The sequence below is a fragment of the Passer domesticus genome, chromosome 1 (assembly GCF_036417665.1).
Source record: "Passer domesticus isolate bPasDom1 chromosome 1, bPasDom1.hap1, whole genome shotgun sequence".
NCBI lineage: Eukaryota > Metazoa > Chordata > Aves > Passeriformes > Passeridae > Passer > Passer domesticus.
The window spans coordinates 138,854,134-138,877,917 of record NC_087474.1 but is presented as its reverse complement, the minus strand read 5'-3'; the positions used below and the strand labels follow the sequence as shown (position 1 = coordinate 138,877,917).

The following is a 23,784-nucleotide window of genomic DNA, read 5'->3' as shown; positions in this document are numbered from 1 at the left end:
AGCTGACCCCTGAGGTAAACAGAGAGGAGCAAGGTCTGAAAGGAGGCAGAAGAAAGTCTCATTCACAGAACAGTACATGGATGGTGCTTTTCTTCTTTCCTTCCTTCTCTGAGCAACCCACCATTCAGAGCAGTATGCTCTTTGGACACTGTCCTCCATAAAAACCAATCTTAAACTCATATGCATTTAGGAACGTCTCCCTTCAACAAGCTGTGGAAATGCAAAGAAAGGCTCATAGAGATACACTTTTAAAGTGTGAAAAATAAGATGAGTATCAACAGGATAAAGGTAGTCAAGGAAAAAACCATAAGGCAGTGACAGAGTAAACATGTTTCTCAAGTCAGCAGGAGACAAAGCATCTTAGTACCAAAGGCAACTATGTGGATGGACTAAAGAGGAGGACTTTTAAAAATAAAAAACTCACAGTAGAATAACATAGTTATTATCATCTCAGATAGCATGGAATTAAATCCCAAAAGTAAAAAAGAAGAAAATAGTTATCTTTTCTTCTGTTTGTGAGTACAAGTTTTTCCACTGAAACACTTCCATTAACCACAACAGGAGGGGGTGGGACAACAGGGGAGAGGACTTTAAAACCTAACTGGATATGAAAAGAAAGTGAAGGGACAGGCTGGATTCAATTTCAGGCAATGCACAAAAAAAAGCCACTGCAAGACACTTGTCCAGGTGAGCCACAATATCTTCTGAAGAAAACTGAAACTCTGAAAAATCTTCACTACATAAACGTTTCTTTCACTCCCACACTTCTAATTACTATAGAATACTAAACACCATTTTGATGTTCTGTTAAATAATCCAATATTTTTACCATTCAAATAAAAAAGAATAAAAAATATGTTAGTAAAAATAACACAGAGGGTGTACCGCTTTTTTTGTCTCTCAGCTGAGAAATTTTAGCAGTGTCACTTGAAAGGGACTGCTTTAACTACACCTTATCATTACATTTGCCTGTTATCTAGTTCACACATTGCACAGTTCCACTTATGCAATGTAAAATGCACTATAAATGCCTAAGTGATAAAATGTTATCTAATAGTGTATTATACTTATTTGATAAACTCGTTCTCCAATAAATGCTATATTTTTATTTCCAAAATTTAGGAAAGTCTTGCCTGTCACTTCAAACTTACAGACACCCTGAATTTTTCATCTTTGAACCTGAACACTGTAAGCAGAAAAGTTCTTTTCAGGAATAGAATGCATTTTTAAAGTTCACTATAGTATTTTAACTCCAGTGAACTACAACTAAATATTGAGCAGCCCCACAAAATGTCCTGCCGTGCATGAGTGTTTTTTTCCCTAGTTGTATTTTTTGACAGTGGAAGATTCTTCCAAAAGCTTCATAATCTATGTCAGATGATACAAAAAATTGTCCCAGTAGGAACATTTCCTTTTAACAGCTCCTTTCCTGGCAATTAGTTGTGTTTGGGAAAAAAAAAAAAAGAGTGTCAGGCTTAAAAAAAAAAACCAAAATCCAGTACAAACCATGGTTGAGAGAATGAATAAATTTTGGGGATCTTGCCGTGCTACAGGTTTATTTGGGAGCATGCAGGAAGAACACCTGGCACACAGCAGTTTTCATAAGGAGATTAATGTAGGGGTTTTCTGAGAAAATAGTTCAGTATTGAGAATTGAGGTCATTTTCCTTCCTCGAAAGGAAAAGAGAAATTGCTGACAAAATGCAACATTTTCTCACTAGTTTTTTTTGCTATCAAGTTTGTTGTGCTCTGCAGCATACACCATATAGTCATACTGTTTTGTGTAATGTTTGGCGGTTTTTCCTCTCCCCATTTAATCCTGGAGATACAGCAATTGCTTCATCATCTTCTGAATGGGAGAGAATTCCACTCCTGCAATTTATGGGCTTCTTTAATATCTAATAAAGAGTGCCTATGAGAGTCTGTGCTAGAAGAGAGACTATCTGGAACAATATAATTTTCTCTCATTTTCATTAGTTGATCCATGTTGCTCAGGAAAATGTTGTTGTAAAAAAGGTAGCAGGCTGGAGGCTGGTACAATAAAGATCATCACTTTTACAGCCTGAACATAAATTAAAATTTACAAATGATTTTGGACTGGAACCAAGAGATACAGGCACACAGCCAGTCAGATAAGATGAATTGTTAAGGTGACACGGGTTTAGGGACATGATGAGATTCCAGACTACCTGAAAAGTGACAACTGTGAGAATGCCAGAGCTCTCCAAGTCCACCCCTGGTAGCTCCAGGAGAAGAGGACTGCCACTTCCAGGAGAAGAGGCTTCCCCACTTCCTCCTCACCCATGTGTCCAGGGTCTCCCTGGTGTCCAGGGAGCCTCCCTGAGGAGAGGCATGCAGCAAGGCACCTGCACTCAGCCCCGTGTACAGCCCACAGCCTTAGGGCTCAATAGAGGAAAACACTGAAGATCACAGTGCAACACTGCAAGACAGCAACGGAATAAAAAAGTGGGAATTTTCTTCCCAATGCCTACTAAGTAGTTATTATTCCCCCACCCCACAAAGTACACTGTGCAAGAAAATGATCTTCCTGATTGTGAATGATTGTTAACACTGAGACCATGTATATAACTTCATGAATAATAGAAATAGAAAATCTTGAAAAAACCATACCTACTTTGAAAGAAGAGCATAATATAATTTTTAGAAGCAGAACTGTGTTTTACAAGGTAATATATGCAGGTTGAATTACCTTGCAGCTACCAGTCAAACTAAAATTTCTTCCTCTAAAATACTCTATACTACACTTCTGTGTAGTGGAGTTACTTAAGTTATTCACTGGAAATTGTACTTGTTTCAAATCTAACTTGTCTAAAAACAGATACCAAGTTCTACAGAACAAATCCAAATGTGTGCAATTCCATAACTATTTATGAAATAGTTTAAAGCAATCGTTCAGTAAGTGCAGCCCAAAGATCACCTGCAGTTTGCAAAGCCTTGTACACCCAGCTCTCAGTGGGCTTTTAATAATTTCATTCACGTGAAGCTAAAGTTTCACTGGCCTGGAGGTGAATCTTGTGATGTAGCCCATATATTGATTAATACCACTATTAACAAAACTCCTGTTTTAAGGAGTTTTAAGGACAGTGCTTGATTGCTGATCTAACCACAGAACTCTTCACCTGCAATGAACAGCTGATGGTTGATGTGACCAAGGACACACTGCAAATCACAGGGTAGCACTTCTTGCTGCCAGAGCTATGAAATTGTTTAGCAGCTTTGCAGCAAAAATGCTGCTAAAACAGCTCCTTGGAAGTTCATGATTTGTGAAACATTTGGTGGAAATAGATGTGTCTAGGACCGTCCTTATGAAACCATGACAGTTGGACTGTCCAGCTCACACGCTCTGCACCCTGTTAACTTTTGTAATGGCCTGAAAAACTCATGTGGAGGTGGAAATAATAGTGAATTTGTGGCTAAAATTTCTGCCCCAAACATATTTGGACTAAAACGAAACAAAACTACAGCTTCAGATACCTTATGTGGGAGATCCTAGAGGACTAAATGGAATTATCTTTTCCTTTCTCAGGAAACTTCCATGGACAAACATCACCTACAAGTCCAATGCTTTCCAATGGTATTTTCCAATTCCTTGTCATCTTATTGCAATTGCCTGGATTCTGGTATCCTTTCACTAACTGTTAAGCCAGCCCATTAAGTAAAATCAAAATAGTGAAGGAATAAAAAATACCACTCTATATGGGAAGGGGTAAAGGAATCCATCACTGATTGTCACTCAGAAGTACAAAGATTTGCATGACTGAAACCTAATTTTAGACACTGAAAAACAGTTACGCTTCTAAAAACATATGCTGCAGCTGCACTTGTTATTCCAAGTAGCTCTGCTAAAGTTTTCTCATGGGTCTGTCTATTCACGTTGCATTTCTGGCAAGACTGAAGTGGTAGCATTCTCTCAGACACTGCAGCACAGCACTTCTGTTTTCCTAGAGTGTCAGCATTATAGACTAAGTAAAAGAAGAGGGGGTAAAAAATTCCCATTGTTTTGTGGAGTAACTGCCTTGGATGGTCTCTCAGATGGATTCTGGCTGCATGTGGACAGTGCTGGGTCCCGTCTCAAGGTCTTCAAGTTTGAGCACAAATGTACACGGCTCTTAACGCCCCTTATGGAGATACAGAGCAGGTACTCAAATTGCCCGGTCCCTTCACAGCAACTGCAACCTTCTCAAAACCCCAGACTGGGAGCCCTGAAAATTTTTCTTTCCTTCTATAGAGATTGCAGATAGAGATACTCAGCAGGAGACAAAAACTGTCCTCAAAGACAGATCACAAACTGCTTCCTGAAGAGGTGCATGCAACACACAGATTATAGAAGAACAACTAAAACCTCCTTACATCTCTCCTGGGAATTCACTCTTTCCAAAACTCAGATTTTTGGCAAAAATAACATTTGAATCCCAGAACCTGATTTCTAAAGTTCATGTTTTCCTTGAGGATATGAAACTTTTACTAAGAGAAAGCCTTTTACTTTTTTTGAAATTCCAGCTCCTTCATGCTTTTTTCAGAGGATTTAACTCTCTCCTGGTGAGTTAACACTGAATTGAACTCAAATCCTTTGAATTACAGTCAACAAATTATTTAAATGTTTACATTTGAAAATACAATATTTCTACATAAAGAACTGTATTCTCTGTCATTCACCTCCTGCCAGAGCCTTCCCACAGATCTGAATCTCAATCTAGCAGAATTCAACAATCAACGTAATAAAAACCCCCATGGTTATATAATGGATTATTTATCAGCAGTAGTCACCCACTGTTATGTGGTAATACAACAGTTACTTGGTTTTGGCATGTGCAAATTGTTGCAGAATCTACTAATGACTACTTAAACACAGTTTAGAAGAGTTGACTTTTATTGTTGTCCTCTTCACAGTAAACAATGTACAAATGCTATCCTAAATTAACATTCAAGAAATATTAATATTGCTTATAAACAGGGAAAGAGAGAATACTGTGACCTGCTCAAGATACCACAGGGGCACAAGGCAGCGTGATGAATGGAACTTCAGAACCCCTGGGCTTGAGTCACTTGATTACTCTCCTTCATCTGACAAAAGTATCCTTTTGTTCTTCAGTGCACAAATGTCTAGAATCAATCTGGATTTTTCAGAGCTAAACAGTACGTAGTTTCAATATTTCTTGTTGAGGTGTTTTTGTATGCTTCACAGTCACAAGCAAATTAATGTGAAGAAATCCAAAGAAAAATATGTCATAAATGATGTGGTTCCTTTCTGTTCTTTATTCTTAGAAGAAAAGTTCTTCTTTTATATTCACAATGGATTAAAAAGCCATGAAGTGCAGTAAAAGCTTAATCCTGCTTAATAATAATACTAATGAACAGAAGAACATAAAAGACAACCCCTCTCTGTTTCACAGGGTATTTGCAGTAGTCACATTAGACAGCCAAGGCAGAAGTACTGTGGATAGTGACCAGGAAATAAAGACAAGGTGAAAACAGTTTAGCAGCAGTCACAGGCTACTCACCTAACCAGCTAAAGGAAACAATCTGTAGATACCAAACAAAAGTCAGATTTAAAAAGCAAAGTTGGAAGAGAACAAAGTTAGAGCTTTAAGTTTGTACCATCATCCTAAATATAGAAACAAAAAGAGAGAAAGTATAAGATGCCTGAAGGAGTGGACAACAGGCAAGTAATCAAAGCTGGCATCACTGGCACAGCAGAGACAGGAGCTGGCACCTCTCATTTAATAAACCAGATGGAGAAGGATTTTCACCATTTAGCTGTACCCTGGAGGCAATACAAAAGCATTAGCATTTGATGCAACAAGATGGACACAATAAGAGAAATGCAGGTGACTGATTGGATTTGAAGGGGAAAACAAATCTGGAGAAAAGCATTAAAGTAATTGAAATGGTTACACTTCTGAGGCACAAGACATTGCTTCTACAGGGAAGAACCCACTATTACTGTTGGCCATCAACACCAGCCTACATCTAGAGAACAATTCTAAACAACATCTGCGGAACAATTGGCTCTGACCTCCTAAAAACACAAGTCAAAATTTGTTTCAAGGGGTTTCATCATACAAATAGGTCTAAGCAAATCATACTTAAATGTCTGACATACACTGTAGTAAAGATAACAGCAGGGTGAGGCCATGCTATAAGAAGATGGCATCTAATGAAATAACAGAAATACCCTACCATATGGACAAGCCACAAGTAAGACTGTGGGAAGTGGAAGAAACAGCAGAAAAAAGAGGCCACCTGCCCTCTGAAAAACAGTGCAAGCATTCCTGTAAAGAGAAATCATAATATGTTGGAATAAACCATACACATTTGATCACATGTTTAAGCAAACAAGGCAAAAAAACAAAATGAGGAATTAGCATTTCCAAATCCTCTGCATGCCTGGGGTGTTGACCAGAGAGATTAACTGTGTTACCAGTTGACTAGCAATCAAATATATTTTAAAATTGGCCCCCATATTTAGTTGCTTGTTTGTTTTACATAAATAAGAAGCTATATATGAAAATAAAATTTTATGTTGTATACAGGCATATAAATGCAGCCAAGTCCCTGCAAAAACCTATGCTCACTTTTGGAAATCAGCAGTAAACCTTAAAAAGAGTAGTAGAATACTTCAGGAGCTTTAGAGCAGATTCAACATGTTTCCTAAATAGAACTTCAGTATATATAAGCTGAAATGGTTTTGCAATATGTAGGTAAATTTTAGTAACATCATTAAATTAAGAATAATGCCAAACAGATTCAGATGAAGTATCTTGAGTAATACAGGAAGAAGAAACAATACTCAGTGGGAAATAGAAACTATAAAACCACAAAAATTATGGAAAAAGTCATGAAAAAATAGAATTGGATAGGCAGGTGAATCTATATAATAGATCACTGTACAAGCTATTTCAGAGTTGTCTGGACTAAAATTTAAAAAGTGAGGTGCTGTGTACCTTGGAAGTAATCCTAGAATACATAAAGAAACAGAGGCTTTACTCTCTTTTTCTCCCCCCCTTTTTTTTAAGGAAAAAAAAAGAGAATCTTAGGCTAGGACACTGCAAACACCCAAATTCTGTAGCATTCTGGCACAAACATTCTGGGACTTTTCTAGTTGTCCAGGGCCAAATGCTCATGTGCTCTGGATATGAACACTCCAGAAAAAGACCTCAGTTACTACACTTCCACTTTACAGAAGGAACAGAGAGAATTACAGGGAAACAAAATAACAGTCCACATACTCCTCAGATCTTATCAGCAACTGAAAATAAATACACAGATTGAGAAACACATTCACTGGCACTGTATTAACTGGATACCTCTCTGTAGTCTCTGCCCTTGTATTGTCAGGTTTTCCTTCAGTCCTCCACAAATAAGGCGACCACAGACTAGTGAGACGCTTGCTGGTGTAATCAAGAAAACCAAATATTGTCAGGACTTTAAAACAAACCTGAAGTTGATAGGTCAAGACATTATAATCATGTCAGAGGGTTCTGAACTGACTAACAGGTTTTCATAGGCACCACAACCCATACAGACTCAGAAGAGGTTGGCAGCACTGAAGAAAGATGGAGCTGATTAGGGAGAAACAGGAAATCGTGGGAAATTGCCGAAGTTCCTAGTGCTCAACCCAAAACAAGCACAGCTGTAACTCCTTACAGCCCAGTACATGAAAGGAAAAACTTGGAAGTTTTATACACTGAAGATCTTTATATACATGAACCAGTAATGCAAAGGTGGAATAAAACTTAATTACTTCAGAATACTGCCAAACCTAATCAGTGGGTGCTCATGGTACTCAAAGTCAGAGTTAACTGTGATATGGGTGGCCATGCAGCCCCCAGCTTAATGTATTACTCAGGAATGCTAGGAAAGTCCAGAAGATAAGGAAAAAAAAAATTAATACTACATTGCTAAAGGTTTGCCTTGGGAAGTTATTGGTGAGGCAGCCAGGATTTCAATAGAGCTGTTATCCTCAGAGCATCTTTCTAGAGAACAGAGTCTACCTAAAAAAAATTTACTAGCCCTTACCTCTACCAAGTTACAGGATACTGCTTGTAAATGGATTAAATTCTTCACAATTCCTGAACAGGAGGAGTCAAAATTAGGAGGAGGCAGAGAAAGCTCTTGTTACTCTCATCACCATTTTAGTGACTTTGTAAGAAAACAAATATGTCAGGCGTATGAAATTACAGAGATTGCAGATGTCATATCAGGCCCCATCTACTGGAAACAAAAAAGCAACCAAAACCCAGTTATGCAGTTCAAAGCAAAAAAGCGGAAAAAAGTTTGGTAAAAGCCAAAGAGAGATTGGGACAGAAGAAACATCTACAGATTTCTCACTATTTATGAAGTTACCCAAAATTGGATTCCTAATTGCTGTGAAAATAGCAAGAACCCACTGCATAATACAACAATTTCCTAAAACATAGGCTGCATTTTTTCTAATGACTTCTAAGTCTCTTTTTGGCAGCTAGGCTTTGCCTGAAAGTGAGCACAAAGGCTGCACTGCAGAATTCAGTCTGGGGTGTTGGTCTGAAGGGAACACAGGAAGCAAAGTAAAAATTAACAAATTGTCAGTCAACAAAATTTACAGACATCTGGAGGGAAAGCCTCTAAGTGCAGAGCAAACCCCACAGCACACAACCCATTCATATCTCTAAGGGCTGCAAAACAACATGCACAGTGCTATAAAACATAACTAGAATATTTCTACGAGCTCCCCAAACACTTATAAAACAGAGGCTGCTCTTATTTTCTCTTGTTAGACCCCAAAAAAGGGTTTTATCCTTGCTTCCTGCTCCCTTAGTAGAACAGGAGACAATACTGCTGTATCCTATTGCCACATGATATTACTTTAGGACAGTCTCTCATTGAAGTGTTTCTTATGATCAATTCTTGTTCCTAGTCTAATCCAGTAAGTGAAAAGTGATCACAAATAATCAATGGCACTTCCTGATTTCTTCAGTCATGCTACATCACTACTGTTGTATCTCTACAACCATCACACTGCTTCCTGCTGCCCTTAGGCTTTGTGCATTCCCCAAGTGTTGGGAAGGATGAAAGTTTGGTAAGAAAGTCTCATAGATATGGATGCCTGGCAGAAAGATTTTTGAATGTAGAATCTGAAGAAGGACTAGAAATGAAAGCACGTTTTGATATAGAAGAAAAGAACTGCTGAGGCAGTCTTACTGGATAACCAAGGAAACAAAGGGTATATTAGTTAGAAGAGGTTTTAATGACTTAGAGCAAAGGATAAACCCACCTCAAACAAGAGGATGCTTTTACCAAGCAGAAAGATAGCACAGGCAAACAAGTCAGCAGATGTTGCAAGTAGAAAAAAGTCTCAGAATTTTCCACTGCAAGAAAACTGAAAAACAACTTCTAGCTTAAACTGTAATGTACTAACTTTTAGTCACTGGAGAATAGTAACATGAATATGGTAATTATAGTAGTTATGATAGGCTATAGATAAAAAGGTATATATTGGTTCTACTCTATTAAGATGCTCAGCAAAGAAACATATATAATACATTTGTAACCTAAACTAAGGGTCTCCAGGCATGCCTGCAGCTGACAGCTGTAGGAGCAGGCTTTGTCACCCATGACCCTGGACGGCTTGGATGTAATAAACTGCATTTGGAAGAGCCGCCCAGAGTCCTGCATCTCTCACTTAGGCTCTTACACCCAAACCTGTGCAAAGCTTGGGAAATGGGAAGATGCTGCCTACTCAGCATGCCTCTGCTTCCCCTCTATGGACAGCAGAATGGGTCACAAGAAGAAAGATTCCTAAGATGGCAGCAAAAAATTGGTATACTGGTATTCATAGTGGAAGGAAGGGCAGAACAGGATGGAAAGGAGCGTTCAGGGCTCAGGACATAGTTGGAATATACAGTTTCAAAAACAGAACATTCATTTTAAGGGCCAGATGCATCCTTCGTGATTAAAACAAAACCAAAAAACTAAACTAACCCACCAAACAAAAGCCAACCAAAAAGCAAAATAAATACTAATAAAAGTACTGTATCACCCCAGAATTCAGAAAACATAGCAGGGCAAGAAAAGGAAGCTGAATCATTCACTACCGATGTGAATAAGCCCTTAGTTTTCTTGACATGGAGTTTTAGGGGAAGGAAGATTATCTCCTTAGCAAGCAATTCTCGTGTCTGGAACCAAAGGCAGGAGACCAACCATTGGAAGAGGTGATGTGGCAAAAAGTCCCTGTGAAAACAGCTGAGAGCTGAAAAATGCCACTAATGCACACACATCATCAGCAAGATTGATAAAGGCATGACCTAACAAGCCATAAGGAATACAATGGAAAATAATTTATATACAAAAAGGTATCCATGACTATACATGGTAGGAGAAAATAAATGAAGTGAGATTACAGAAAGGGGAAATTGAGATAATGGAAATGCAATGGAAAAGAAATGGTTTTCAAATTCACATACATTCCATGAGATGATGATTAGCCCTGCGCCATATGTAATTACATGGATCATCTATGCAACCTCAGCAATAAATCTTGAGTTGCACCATGCCATTAATGACTTCAACTTTCATCCAGACAAAGTTTTTTATTTGAGGTACTGGAGCTTCACAAGCTGGTGGTGTGTCCTGCCCACCTGTAGACTGAAGGAAAAAAAAAAAGTGAAGGAAAACACTTACTTCAGGTAAATATAAGATGCTGAATTTACTCCAAAAAGAAAAGAATTTGACCAAATACGTGTCCTTGTTAAGAGTCTCTAGATTGTGTCAAAGTATTACTTGATCTGTTTTGGCCTTATAATATGTTCCCTGTTGAATTTCTTGCATATCGGAGAGATTACTCTGCAGCATCTAAAAAAAAGTAATAATAGCACTCTTGGCATTTATCCTGAGGATTCTTGGGATCTTCCTTTTTGAGTTCTCAGAAAAGCACTCAATTTTGCTTCTTTCTTGAGCCCTTAAAGGAGTTATTATTAGATACAGTTATAAAGGAGTTATTACAAGATACAGTGTTATGACATTATCTAATCTATGGTTAGAAGAACAGAAGGATTTACCGAAAGTTTTAGATTCATAAGAGTACAGACACTGCAGAATAAATACTGGACCAATAGCTAAAGAACACCTTTTTATTTCCAAATATTTCAAAAATGTACAGATAGGAAACAAAACACCCTGAAGACTTATGGCTAGCTTATTACAGTCAAATAATTTCAGAAGCCTTACAGATCACTTCACTTTTCCTATCTTCTTTTCCTTTGATTATTTAATGAACAGAACAATTGCTGTGAAAAAGCAAGCCTGTGGTAGCAGAAAATAATTTTGTTGTCACTCTTTCTTCAGTAACACTGCCTGTTGTAGCATGGGACTGGTCATCCAGATTACTGCTCAACTTCAACCATACTTTGTAAGCTGAGTATTTTCACTGTAAAAAGCATCCACGAAGAAGTGGGAACACCCATCGGTTTGTTTTACACTACAGTAAGGCTATTATTAATCTCAGCACAATTAAGTTATTAAAGCAGAAAAAAAAGTACCCAGATTTCTACAAAAGGCCAAATACTATAGATACTCTTGAATTACTACAATCATACATATTATTTGAGAAGGTTCATTAAAAATAGTTCTGTTACCCTTAATGCCTAATATCCTATATCCTAAATATTTCACCACCAAATTGCCAGTGCTTCAAAAAATTGTTACTGGGAAAAGGAGCCTACAAGAAAGATAGAAACTTTTTACAAGGGTCTATAGTGGTAGAACAAGGAGGAATGGCTTCAAACTGATAGAAAAAAATGGGTGCTAATGTCTTCGCTTGGTGGATGGGGTCTTCACTAATGATAGCAGAAATAGGATGTTAATGTCTTCAGGAATGACTAGGTCTGAAAGAACCAACCAGAATGGCTGTGGTGATCTTTAGGAGAAATGGGTGCTAATGTCTTAGAAATGGGTCTTAATGTCTCTTTGAAAATCATTAATCATCCACCAAGTTCGTTGCAGAACCCAGACAATTAACTTCAGGGTAATAGGAGAAATGAGTTCACACAAATCTACTGCAGAGCCCAGATGGTCTGAACTTCTGATGGAAAAGGGCAAAAACCCAGACATCCTGACCTTCCCAACTTTAGGGAAAAACAGCAATGCATGTTTTTGGGGGAATATATGGTAGGTGGTTTGGGAAGGCTGTACCTTCCTAGTACCTCATCAGTGTGGAAAGGAAGAGGGCAACACATGATTGGGAATTTAGGATAAAAGAGGCTGTGTCCTCCAAACTCCTCTGCCTCCTTTATGGACACTGGCATTTCACAGCATGATTTTTCTGCAAGAAACTTTAAGAGAATAGGTTTAGATTAGATATTAGGAACAAATCCTTTACTGTGATGGTGCTGAGGCACTGAAACAGGTTGCCCAGAAAAGCTGTGGACGCCCCATCCCTGGCAGTGCTCAAGGCCAGTTTGGATGTGGCTTTGAGCAACTTCGGCAAGTGGAGAGTGTCCCTTACACCAATTACCTATTAATTACAGTGATCTTCTTCTACATGCTATCAATAAAGAGAAGAGAAATAAAAAAAATCCAAGAGAATCATTTAACACAAGAGGCAGACAATGCCACGAGACACAACTACCACATAACATGCAATACCTTTAACTACTGTCATCTCTTCATCGATCAAGGAAGATGTGGTTGTTAATTTTATTTCCTATTCACTTAGCAATGCTGTTCAAAATGAATGAATCAACTCCTTGAAACTCAACAGCAAATATTTGTCACCAGTGAGTGTCGTGAGTCCTTGTACAAACACATCAATAAGCTTTCCTGAGTATAATCACATTCATCGCTTCCTGCTCTTATTAAGAATTGGGATGCTTGAGTCCCCAGGGTGTTTCATTACTCCACAGTTATACTACCACACCTTAAAGAAAAATAAACTGTCCCCAGGTCAAAGATTCCCTTCACACTTTTTGCCTTGACAGTGTGGCAGCCACTTACCATTTCTAGGACAAGGAACAGCCACCAAGTTACCAGCAAAAGAACAATGATTTAATTCATGTTGTGATTTCACCAATTCCACCTTGCAAGTATGCTTTAATAATGAGCCCTAATAAGCCCAGGATATTAAAGATAGTACCTCATTTTAACCTATCAATATTACTCATATTGCAAGATCACCTAGAAATCACACCACAAAGTTGGCTTACACTGTTCCAGCAAATAGAATAAGAACAATAAGCAGTCCCCTGTTGAAAAGGGGTTGAAAAATTTGAAAAACAGACAAACAGAACTCCTTAAACAAAGAAATGAAACAAAAAGACCCATCCACCAAACTTGATACAGTTTAGGAAAAATTGTGAAATTACACCTTTCATTTACCTGAAAATGGAATAGTGCAGTGTGAAAAGGAGGATACTTTCCTCTAAGATGTTTCCAGTATATTTTGGAAAACTCCACAATCCCATTATCATTTATTCATGTTACCAGTGAACATGTAAACACACAAGCCAAAGAAGTAAAGGCTCTGGTTTACAATGCAGCAGCATACAAAGTGCAAGAATGCAAAATTTACTTTCACAACATTTAGAAACCTTTTATTAGCTTTTTACCCTTCATCTCTCACCCTTCTAACACACTACTCCCTACAGCAAGGCAGTATTTCCCACCAGTCAATTAAAAAGGCAAGTGACTTGAACAAAGAGTGCCCCAGACACTGACAGATAAGAAGCACCACATCCAGCACACAGTCTATCCAGCACAGCACACAGCTAGGACAGACAAGGAGACACTCCTCTGATGATTAGAAGAAAACATAGGAGCATGCATGGAGATAAGAAAATCCATCCTTACCTACTTGTTAAAATAAGAGAAACAAATCTAGTCATCACTGAGTAACCAAAGGGAGGGACTGGACCTGAGTACCTTCTGTATTACAGGAAAAAATACATTAACCAGTCCATTCCATATTATAAACAAAACCCTAACTGAAGGTAAATGAAGGGAGTACAGAAAGTGCACCACTAAAAAATTCTTCATGGCAGCATCTACATTTGAAATTACTTTTGGGAATGACACTTCTGCTCCCAGTATCAATTAATGATTCAATACTTCTAAATAACTATGCATTTGGCATCTACTTCCATTCAGTTTTCAAATAGCTGTAATGTCAGTTCCTTCAGTCTCCACCTCTGTTCCTCACCTGTAATATTTTCATTTCATACTAAATGCACTTCCATAAATACTGGAGCAAACAGAAGATACAGTAACTTTCAACTGAACAATTCTGCATAGCACCATAACTACAGAAGGGACATAGCTCATCTTCTGGTTTTCAGAAAATCAACACATTATAGATTGCAATATTCTTTGATAATACCAGCTAAACCTACTTCAAAGCTTTTTTTTTTTTTGGTAAAACTGTTTCTGAAACACATTCCACTATCTGTTCATTATTAGGAGCTTTATTAGAAAATTCCAAGTATTAAAAAATACATTGTAAATATCACATCTGCTGGACACCAAGAAATACACTAGTAATAGCTTGGATAATATCTGAACTCAATTTCTTCATATTTCAGAAAGCATTTTTAGCAGGTAATTTTGACTTCTTTAGGGGAATGTGGAGCATTTTCATGGTGCAACCCCAGCTGGCAACTAAGTACCATGGAGCTGCTCACTCATTATTTCCCTGAGTGTGATGGGAAGAAGACTCAGAAAAAGAAATACAAAAATTCATGGTTTGAGGACTATTAAGAACAGTTAAACAGTATGGAAAAATCAGAGTGAAATATTAGAATAAAAAATATAATTTTAATTACCAAAAAAACCCCCTAACAGCAGCAGATAAATAAATCCAAGAAGAACAAGTGAAGCAAAATCCAATTGCTCACCACCCTCTGACTGATACCCAGCCTGTTCCCAGTAAGTGGTTGGCCAAGCTCCCTTCCTTCCTTCCCCCCCCTAGTTTTCATACTGAACATGACATCCTATGGTATAGAATATCCCTTTAATCAGTGTAGGTCAGTTGTTCTTGCTGTGCTCCCTCCCAACTTCTTGTGCAGCTCCTCATTCACCAAGCATGAGACACTGGAAATCCTTGACTTAGGGTAAGCACTGCTTAGCAACAACCAAAACATCAGTGTGTTACCAATGTTATTCTCATGCTGAATCCAAACCAGAGCACTGTACCAGCTGCTAAGAAGAAAATAAACTCTAACCCAGCTGAAACCAGGACAACCATATAAAAATGCTACCAAGCAACTACAGGGGCAGCAAAGCTGTTCTCTGCATGTGTTCCAATACAGTTAGTTGGCTTTACTGATTTTCGGACTCTCTGAAGCATTATAAATGGAGAAGCTTGCACACTTCTCATATTGCTGACATGTGACCACTCATGTTCTCTCTGAAGAAGTGGATTCAAGCATGTTGCCATCTTGTTACAAAGGTTTCATACCTTCTTGGTGGTTTCTCATAGGCAGCTCCTCACAGCACTGACTCCTTCTTCTCCTCCTCTGCACAGCCAACAAACTCCATCTCACATCTCAACCAGCCAACCTGCTCTTTTACCATACCCCTCTTAATTGGATCCAGCTGTGGCCTATTAAGGGCAGGCTTGTTCTTAATGCTTGATGATTGGCACAGCTGTAACCCCTTAGGGGTGAGATTACCTTCACCACTATCTCTATTCTCCTACATTTTATCTATCCACACAAGCATGCCTCCAAATGCCTCCCAAGTCACTTCCCAGTTCCAGCTTCAAGAAAAACCCAAAGCTGTATCATGCCTTCCACCTACCAGCCCAGACTTCTGCAGAAAGAAAACACAGGAGCAGAGATCAAAAAGAAACCTAAACAGTTACCTAAGCAGAACACAAGTCCAGGTTATGTTGTGGCACACATTCAAGGACAGGTTAGCTACTGCCAATGACTCCTCTGTGGGTAAAGAGTTACTGGGTGGGCACCTAGGGGGAGGAATAAAGTATCTGTATTGCTCTAAACAGGTAATTGCCAAAGAAAGAATGTTACAAAATACAGCACCTCTTGTATAAACTGGGTATCTTTCATATTTTCCTACGTAAATGATTTTATTAACAGAGCTCTACAGTTCAAGCATTCAAGTTTTGAGTGTGGCATCACTTACGTCCTGCTAGTCCTGCTCAGGCTGCAGCTCAGGGACAGGATGGTGGGCAGGTATGGACCTGTCCTGATCCAGTCCCCAGTCCAGCTCTGCTGCCTGGGCCTGCCTGACCAGAATTCCCATCACAGCCAGCAGGCTCCTACACAGAGATCACTGCAGGCATTAAGGTCACCAATAAGAGTGTAAGATTTTAGAAATACTGTGTTAAAGGACAGTGTGCATCTGTCAGCCTTCCACTATATGGCTGAACCCTTCTGCATTTCCTCTCTATACCTCAACTAGTCTTTTTAACAATAGATAAGCATTTTAAGTGTAAGCTTTCAGTGTTGGAAAAAACTCTCAGATAAAAAAATAATTCTGTTACCAACCAGAAAATGAAAATATAGAATTTCAGTAACATAACACTACAACGATAAACAAATAATGTACCAAGAAATTGAAAAATATTTATATTTTTGAAAAAAATCATAATTTCCACATACCTTACTTAAAAAGCAGTGTGAGAATTACAAGCCTTGCTGTTAAAGTGTTCTAAATAATTATGTTCAAAGCAGATTACCCCTTCATCTAGTACAAGTCAGCCTTATGCTAGGAAAATTAACAATATGTTGAAAATTGTACATGTACATTCTAGTCAAACACATAGAATGACCAGTTCATATCATCACTGACAGCCTGTTGTCACCAAAGACATTTGGTTTTGGTTCTTCTCAGAATATTTATGGCAGCCTTGAGAATGCAGAAAGTTCTTCAAAACAAATATTATACAAAACTTGGATCAAGAAAAAAAAGAAAACATTCTGAAAGAATGACAAAGCACAGGAGAAAAGAACTATTGTGAAGCCAATAGTTTCAAAACCAAACACCCACTTGTACCTGGCATTGTTTAAGTCATGGAGAACAAAAATTCCTGCCCAGAAATGACATGTCAGCTAATATTGAAATGTGAGGAAGAAAAGAGAAAAATGCTTACCTGTGAATAGAAAAAGAAGCAACAGACCTAATGAGGGATGCCACTGCTCCAACTTTAGCAGCTTCCACTGCTCCCTGTAACCTGTATTGCACAGTTTCACCATAACTGATGAAAGGTTCATTGTAGACGACAATCTTCCCCTTGGCCTCCTGAGCTCGTTTGTGCAGTTCATCAAATGAGGCTACAACTATGACTTCTGCTGTAATTCCTGAAAGAAAGTATTACAGGGGTTTTAGCAATGCTCTCCTATTGCCACTTCCCACAGACAGAAAAGCATGGACTGTGCAGAACTCAGGAAATCAGCACTAGATTTTTTTCCTGAGGAAGGAAGATGATGTGAAATGCTTCATCAGGGATCAGTACTAAATAGATGTGATAGAACCCTGATCAAGTACACACCTCTGTAAGCCATGCTATCAGGCTGGTATTAAAACAGAACTTGAAGGGCAAGAAGGATACTTGGGGGGGATTTTGCTCTCTGCATAGGCTTTAATGCCTTATTGTAATAATTTATAGTACAAAAACATTTGCAAAAGCTGCCTATGGGATTAATTAAAAAAAGATAGCAATCTTTTCATGGATATGTTTTGATATGTTGCTGAACAGCTTAATATAAGACAGCTGGAAGCCCATATTTTTAGACTGTAACTCCTACAAAATTATTAATCCATAAATGAAATTAAATTAAAGCTCTGCGATGTCAACAAATTTTGTGATGTGCTTAATAGTAATAATAATAATAATATTTTCAGATTTAGTCAGGAGAATATAACAGTTCTATTGGATCTCCTTCTGGGAGTTTTCCCAGGCAGGTTCTTGTGCATGACTATTCACACATGTTAAGTTAGATCCCACCCAGATCTTTGTTTTTAATAGTTGGAATAGTTTTAAATTGCTGTATTATCTTACTTGAAAAAACAAAGAATGGTACAGATAAACCAAAGAATCCTTTTAACTTTTAAGTGCATTAATTGAGGGACTATATTTCACAGCATTTGAGAAGTAACTCATTAAAATGACCACAATGCTGAAAATTCAATTTTGTTGATTGGTTACAGAGATAAGTGGAGACTGCTTAACAACATGGGCTGGTACTTTGCTTCTAAATATAGAAGAAGTAATGGATGTCTGAAATTTTAGTGTTGTACATTTCACCTAATAGTCACAAAATACATAAATGGAAGCTGAAACTAATAACAAATTCGCTAGGAAGGATTTGTCAGAATAAAGTGAAATTATCATGTTTTTAAGAATAAAATTATTCTCTGTAAAAAAGTCATTTTTTCAGGTTGGTTAGTTGTTGTTTTTTTGTGCATGTAATGAGAATTATTTAGAGGATTTCAAAGACTTGTATTTAAAACCACAATGAGTGAGAAAAACTCTTAGAAACATAGGAAGGTAATGTCTCCCATCATCAGTGTGCCCAGGCTCATGGCTTCTTTAAAATGAAACTACACTTCAAAACCTTAAAGAAACCATTCCACAGAAGTTTGATTTCATTATAATATACCACTATGAATAGAACAGACATTTACTGCTACAACAAAAGTGAGTTTTAGCTACAAAAATAACCTAGTGTGACAGACATCAAAATTTTAACTATTCAGATTCTTACCTTAACCTAGCAATGTTTTAGAGAGGCAAACCAAAGAATCACCTTGACATATTACTAGCTGCTGTTGGCAGGCAGGTGAGTATACTAGCAGGCTCCAGCTGCTTATAATTAATGGCAGGTTCAGCCACCCAGCTAAGGAACATCCCAGCAACAGGATAATTTTGGGAATGAAACCATGAAACTGGAAATGAGCCAGATATCTGCAAAATGTCATTTTTCATGAGAGAAGTCGTGGTCTCAGTAGGTTGATACCACAGCAATCTCTATTTCATGTTATCTCTCCCCAGTGCTCTACCTGGATCGTGCAGCAGGCACTGGAAGGACACAGGTCCCTGTTTGTCAAGGGAAGCAAGGAGAGTAATTCTTCTGGGCATTACTGCATACATGAACAAACACCAGCTCTGCAAAGCTTTTTAAGAAAGCTACAGACAGCTAGTAAGTATCTATAATTCCTAAGAAATATAATGGTGAAATAAATTTATGGCCCTTCCTAGATGACAGGCTTCAGGAGTTTGTACAGTGAGAATTACTGGAAATTTGTGCTAAGGGAAAGAACACAGAATTGCAAAGTCTATCTCAGTATCTCTACCCTCAAATGTCCTCAAAGAAGCTAAATAAAGCCCTCCTTTGATAAAACAAAAAAAAAAGTTCTCTCTGCAAGTTTTACTTAATGGCAGCATGGTGTACATAAAGCATGAATTACAGTGCTTTCCGTAACAATGGAAAGCTTCTGACTAATTCAATTACTCATTTGCATTTTAGTGCCATTTTATACCATTTCAGATTCTTTGACTGAAGTTACAAGAGCAATGTTTATCTTAAACAAATATGTGGATACACATGCACAAACCACCCTTAAACCTTCTGTGCAAAAGGAGAAATAAAACAAAACCCCCAACAGTTTACCTGTTTAAGGAGAATGAGTTATTCCCTTTAGAAATTGGAAATGTCTCACCTTACTGAGCCTTTAAACAAATTAACAGAAATCCACCCTAGCATCTCCTACCAATTCAGTGCCTCGTGGCTCTGCTTCCCATGTTGAAAGATACTGTCTCTTACACCTATCATTACATTAGTGGCTGTGTGTTATTGAACAGAAGTCTTCAGAAACCCCATCTAAGGAGAGAGACAGACTGCCTGCTTACTTAAGCAAGATATAAAGATTATAACACACACAGTCCAAGAGATGAATACAGAGTATTTGGGTAATTAGCAAAGTAAAGGGCATGAATCATAGAAAGCAGAATTACAAACATGATAAACTTGGCTGAGTGTATAAAGCTGAAGACTATTTATTTGATCTCATCACATGAAACATATTGTTGGGTTGGGCGAGTGAGCAAAATAATCTAGGTAGTACTATGGGTTTCCTCTCATTTCTCATATTAAACAGCAAATTGTACCCTATTCTTTCTGACAATCAAGGTATAGGAAGGGTGTTCATGGTGGGAACAAGCAGGAAATTTTCACCTACCAACAAATTTATATTTTACAATGTCCTCTGTACACTGGAATGTGTTTCTATCTCAAAACTTGAATATGTCACAACTGTGATGATCACACTGCCAGTTGAAATAAGCAGTGTGGTATCGGTCACAGGCACAATGAACACAAGACTGATTATGTATATATAAAAATATATACATATATATTTATATATATATATATATATACACACACACATATATACAAAAGCAGCCATAAATCAGCTGCGTGTAACACTGCTCTATAGAAGAAGTCTGATTCCTGGCATGAACAATTCTGTCTGGAGAGTCACCTCCTCACAGCTGTTTACCTGCCAGCAATGATGCAAGGAGTAGATTAGTTCAAAGGGGATTCCTCACAAGATTAACTGCAGCTAATACTTTAGTCATTTTAGTACCTACAGACATGCATCTGTCTGTGTTAGTAACAGGTTTCAGTGAAGAGAAAGAAAAAAATGGAAAATCCACCCTATTATCAGATTTTAAAAACTGGTGGGTCTTTATTAAAACATCAATGAAATTTCATACAGAATGCATTTTTACTTATCACTATCCCAGAAACACTCTATTCACAAACACACAGAAATTCAACCAAGTTAGTTACAATCTATTACTATATTTAAAGGATTTAGTAAACTCAGAAATAAATATTATTTGCATAATGTTTAATCTTATTGAATACCAATTTCCTCATTACTTAACTATGGCTTTACTCTGTTCTTTTTTCCCCCAGTCTCATTTTTTCATCCAGATAATAGAAACAGTACCTTGGAGATCCAGTTACAAAGCCAAATGCAGTCATCATTAATTTGGCAATAATTTCTTTTCAATAGCAGCAAGCAAACAACTCATTCCTATGGACCTCCTAAACTTCATTTACTTCACGCTAAAGTAAGAATTGTGATTTCTTCTACAAATCACAGTATGGAACAGTGATGCTACTGATCCAAATGCACTCAAGTTACCACTGTCAAATAAATAACCTGATGGGCAAGGCAATTTTTGCTTAAAACTATTAAAATACAGTCATTCTAAGCCTAAACAAGACAAAGCTGGACAAGAGTTATCAACACAAAAAGTCAACATCACATCTAATTGTTCTGACAACAGTGGAAATATTGAAACTGGAGGAGATGCATCTGAAACATGTCCTGGCCTCTGTAGTCACGAGAGGAAAAAGGAGACAGGATGTTACCTCCCTGTTTATTAGAACCAGGCATCAGGATATCAGGACAGGAAATCAAGACAGTTCTTCATGGCAGAGCAGGAGTAATAACACACCACAAGCACGGTGCCTGACACCCATGCGGTGATCGCAGCCCTGCCTCACAGACCAGCCACGTCAGGCTACCCTCCTGCAACAGCCCAGAGTTCTCTGCTCCTACTTCAGCTTTCCACAAAGCTAGAAGCTGCCCAGAAGCTGCTTCATCAGGGCATACTGTATTCTATGCTGACCCTGAACAGATTCAAGCAGTAGCCCCAAGCTTTTCTTACCTCAGCCTGGCTATTCCCATTGTCCTTCAGACTTGATCATCTCTCCAGATTAAAAGTAACATGCCCCTGCTTCTTTCAGACACAGCCCACAAGCACTGTCTTGTGCCCATTTGCGAGGTAGCTTCTTTCAGAGAGCCTAGAATTTTATTGCATGGGTAGGTATGTATGTCTGGAGATAAGGCAGTTGTTGGGACAGGTCAAAGGAAGGAAGGTATTGGGGAGTGGAGGGAAAATGCAAATATATTCTTCAAAGCTAAGTAAGATTAGGAACCTGGAATTAAATCATTTTTAAGTTCAACATCCTCTAAAATCAGCTCAGAAAACATTTTCCTCCTCAACTTCTAGCATACCACTCTTAAAAACATGTTGTTTTCTAACACTCTCCAGGAATTTGTTCAGCTTTCCTGCAATGCTCCACAAACTTCAACTAGATTTTTAGAAAAACAGACCCAAATTCTTTGTGTCTAATGACCTCATCCAATTAAGGCTTTGTGTCAGGCTGAAGCAAATGAAAGATTAATATCATCACTCTTTTTTTTTCCTCACTCATTCCTACATTATTAGCATGTACTGAACATCTGAAATATTCTAACACAGTCAACAAATCTGAAATATCTAACACCTAGAAACACATTTGCTCTATCCACACATATAAATAAGTACTAATATAATAATTATAATATGAAGAAAATACTAAGTATTTTAAGGCAACTGTGAAATGAAGAAGAGGGTTTTATCATGAAGAAAAATTTTGTAAAATATGAACAATACTTCTAGAAAATATGACATTCCTACTCTGTGGAACAGCAAAGAGAATTACTTCATGGAAATAAAATTACATAGGACAGTTATAAAAAAGGATATGAGGCTATTCAGCTCTGATGCTTAGCACAGAGACTAAACATATTGTACCATTCCTTAACAACACTGAGAAAAATATACACTGTATAATAGTTAAGTTTCTGAAAAATATGACTGAATGTCTTTTGAACAGTTTGGTTTCAATGACCTGTAGCTTACTGTGTACCACAAATCCTAGGAGAAAATGGGTTTGTCCCAACCCCCAGCATAAAGCCTTGGATGCCAAAAGAGTGAGGCAACAGGTTAGGCTCTCCCAGGAGCAGCCCTGGACAGAGCACAGCCTTGCTATGCAATGTGTAGGGAGAATCAGACACCCAAAACCAAGATCCACAAAAATCAGTTTCTGAGAACACAGGTGCTCAAGGTAGGAAGAGCTGAGGACAGCCATTCTCTCCTTAGTGAGTCAAAGGTGCCTGTCACTGCTGGATATCCCTTGGGATGAAGGTAACATGCCCATCCAGCTGTGTCTGCATACCCCACATGTGCAGAAAATCACATTCAAATCCTGCCTTCAATAGCTTCAGCCTGGCCTTAACATCCTTGAGGTAACCACCCTCAACTCAGTGACACTGCAAAAGGACAAGACCAGAAAATTCACTCCTTTACCACTGGCAATTCACACAGTTCACCTGAACATTGGTTAAAGTAGCAACTGGAACCCATCTTCTCCCCAGACAGCATGTCCACCTCAAAGCCATGCAGATACTTCTACTCTCTAAATCTTTGAAATGCTACTGCACTAACATTTAGCCCAGATGCTAGGCCACTGAACACCACAGTGTCTGAAGTCCTTCACAGATGCCACCTTTTATGTTCCATAAAAAACAGTAGCATAATTACCATACCACAAACAGTGCTAATCTAAATAATAATAAACAATCCAGGTACTCAATACTGAGGCTCATGGTCTCTAGATGTCCATCAATAGCTCCTCACACATGAAAGAACGGGAATCCAGTGAAGACAGGAGGGCTTTGCTGTGCGCTGTGCTCTCATGCCTACAACTCTCTCCAACCCCTGTTTTCAGCACTGAACCCCTCATCAAAGGGGTACCCAAGTCTTTCTGGAAGCATCACTTTTCTTCCAGGAGATCACTGGTCATCCAAGATGCTAGCAACTTAAGGGTAAATCCTCTGATACACATTAAAAATAACTGTTGGCCTTTTGTTTATCTAGTTGAATTCCCTAATCCACTTCACCACTGAGATAAAAAAGAGGATGATCAACACT

General features: G+C 38.2%; 1 protein-coding gene across 10 annotated transcripts in view; it reads right to left on the bottom strand.

Moving 5' to 3' along the window:
* CPQ (carboxypeptidase Q) overlaps positions 1–23,784 on the bottom strand; it is a 147,619-nt gene that overhangs the window by 99,799 nt on the left and 24,036 nt on the right. For all 10 annotated transcript variants that reach the window (XM_064392460.1, XM_064392453.1, XM_064392386.1 and 7 more), the window contains exon 3: positions 17,101–17,308. In XM_064392460.1, coding sequence (XP_064248530.1) covers positions 17,101–17,308 — 208 coding nt within the window. The remainder of the gene's footprint in view (positions 1–17,100; positions 17,309–23,784) is intronic.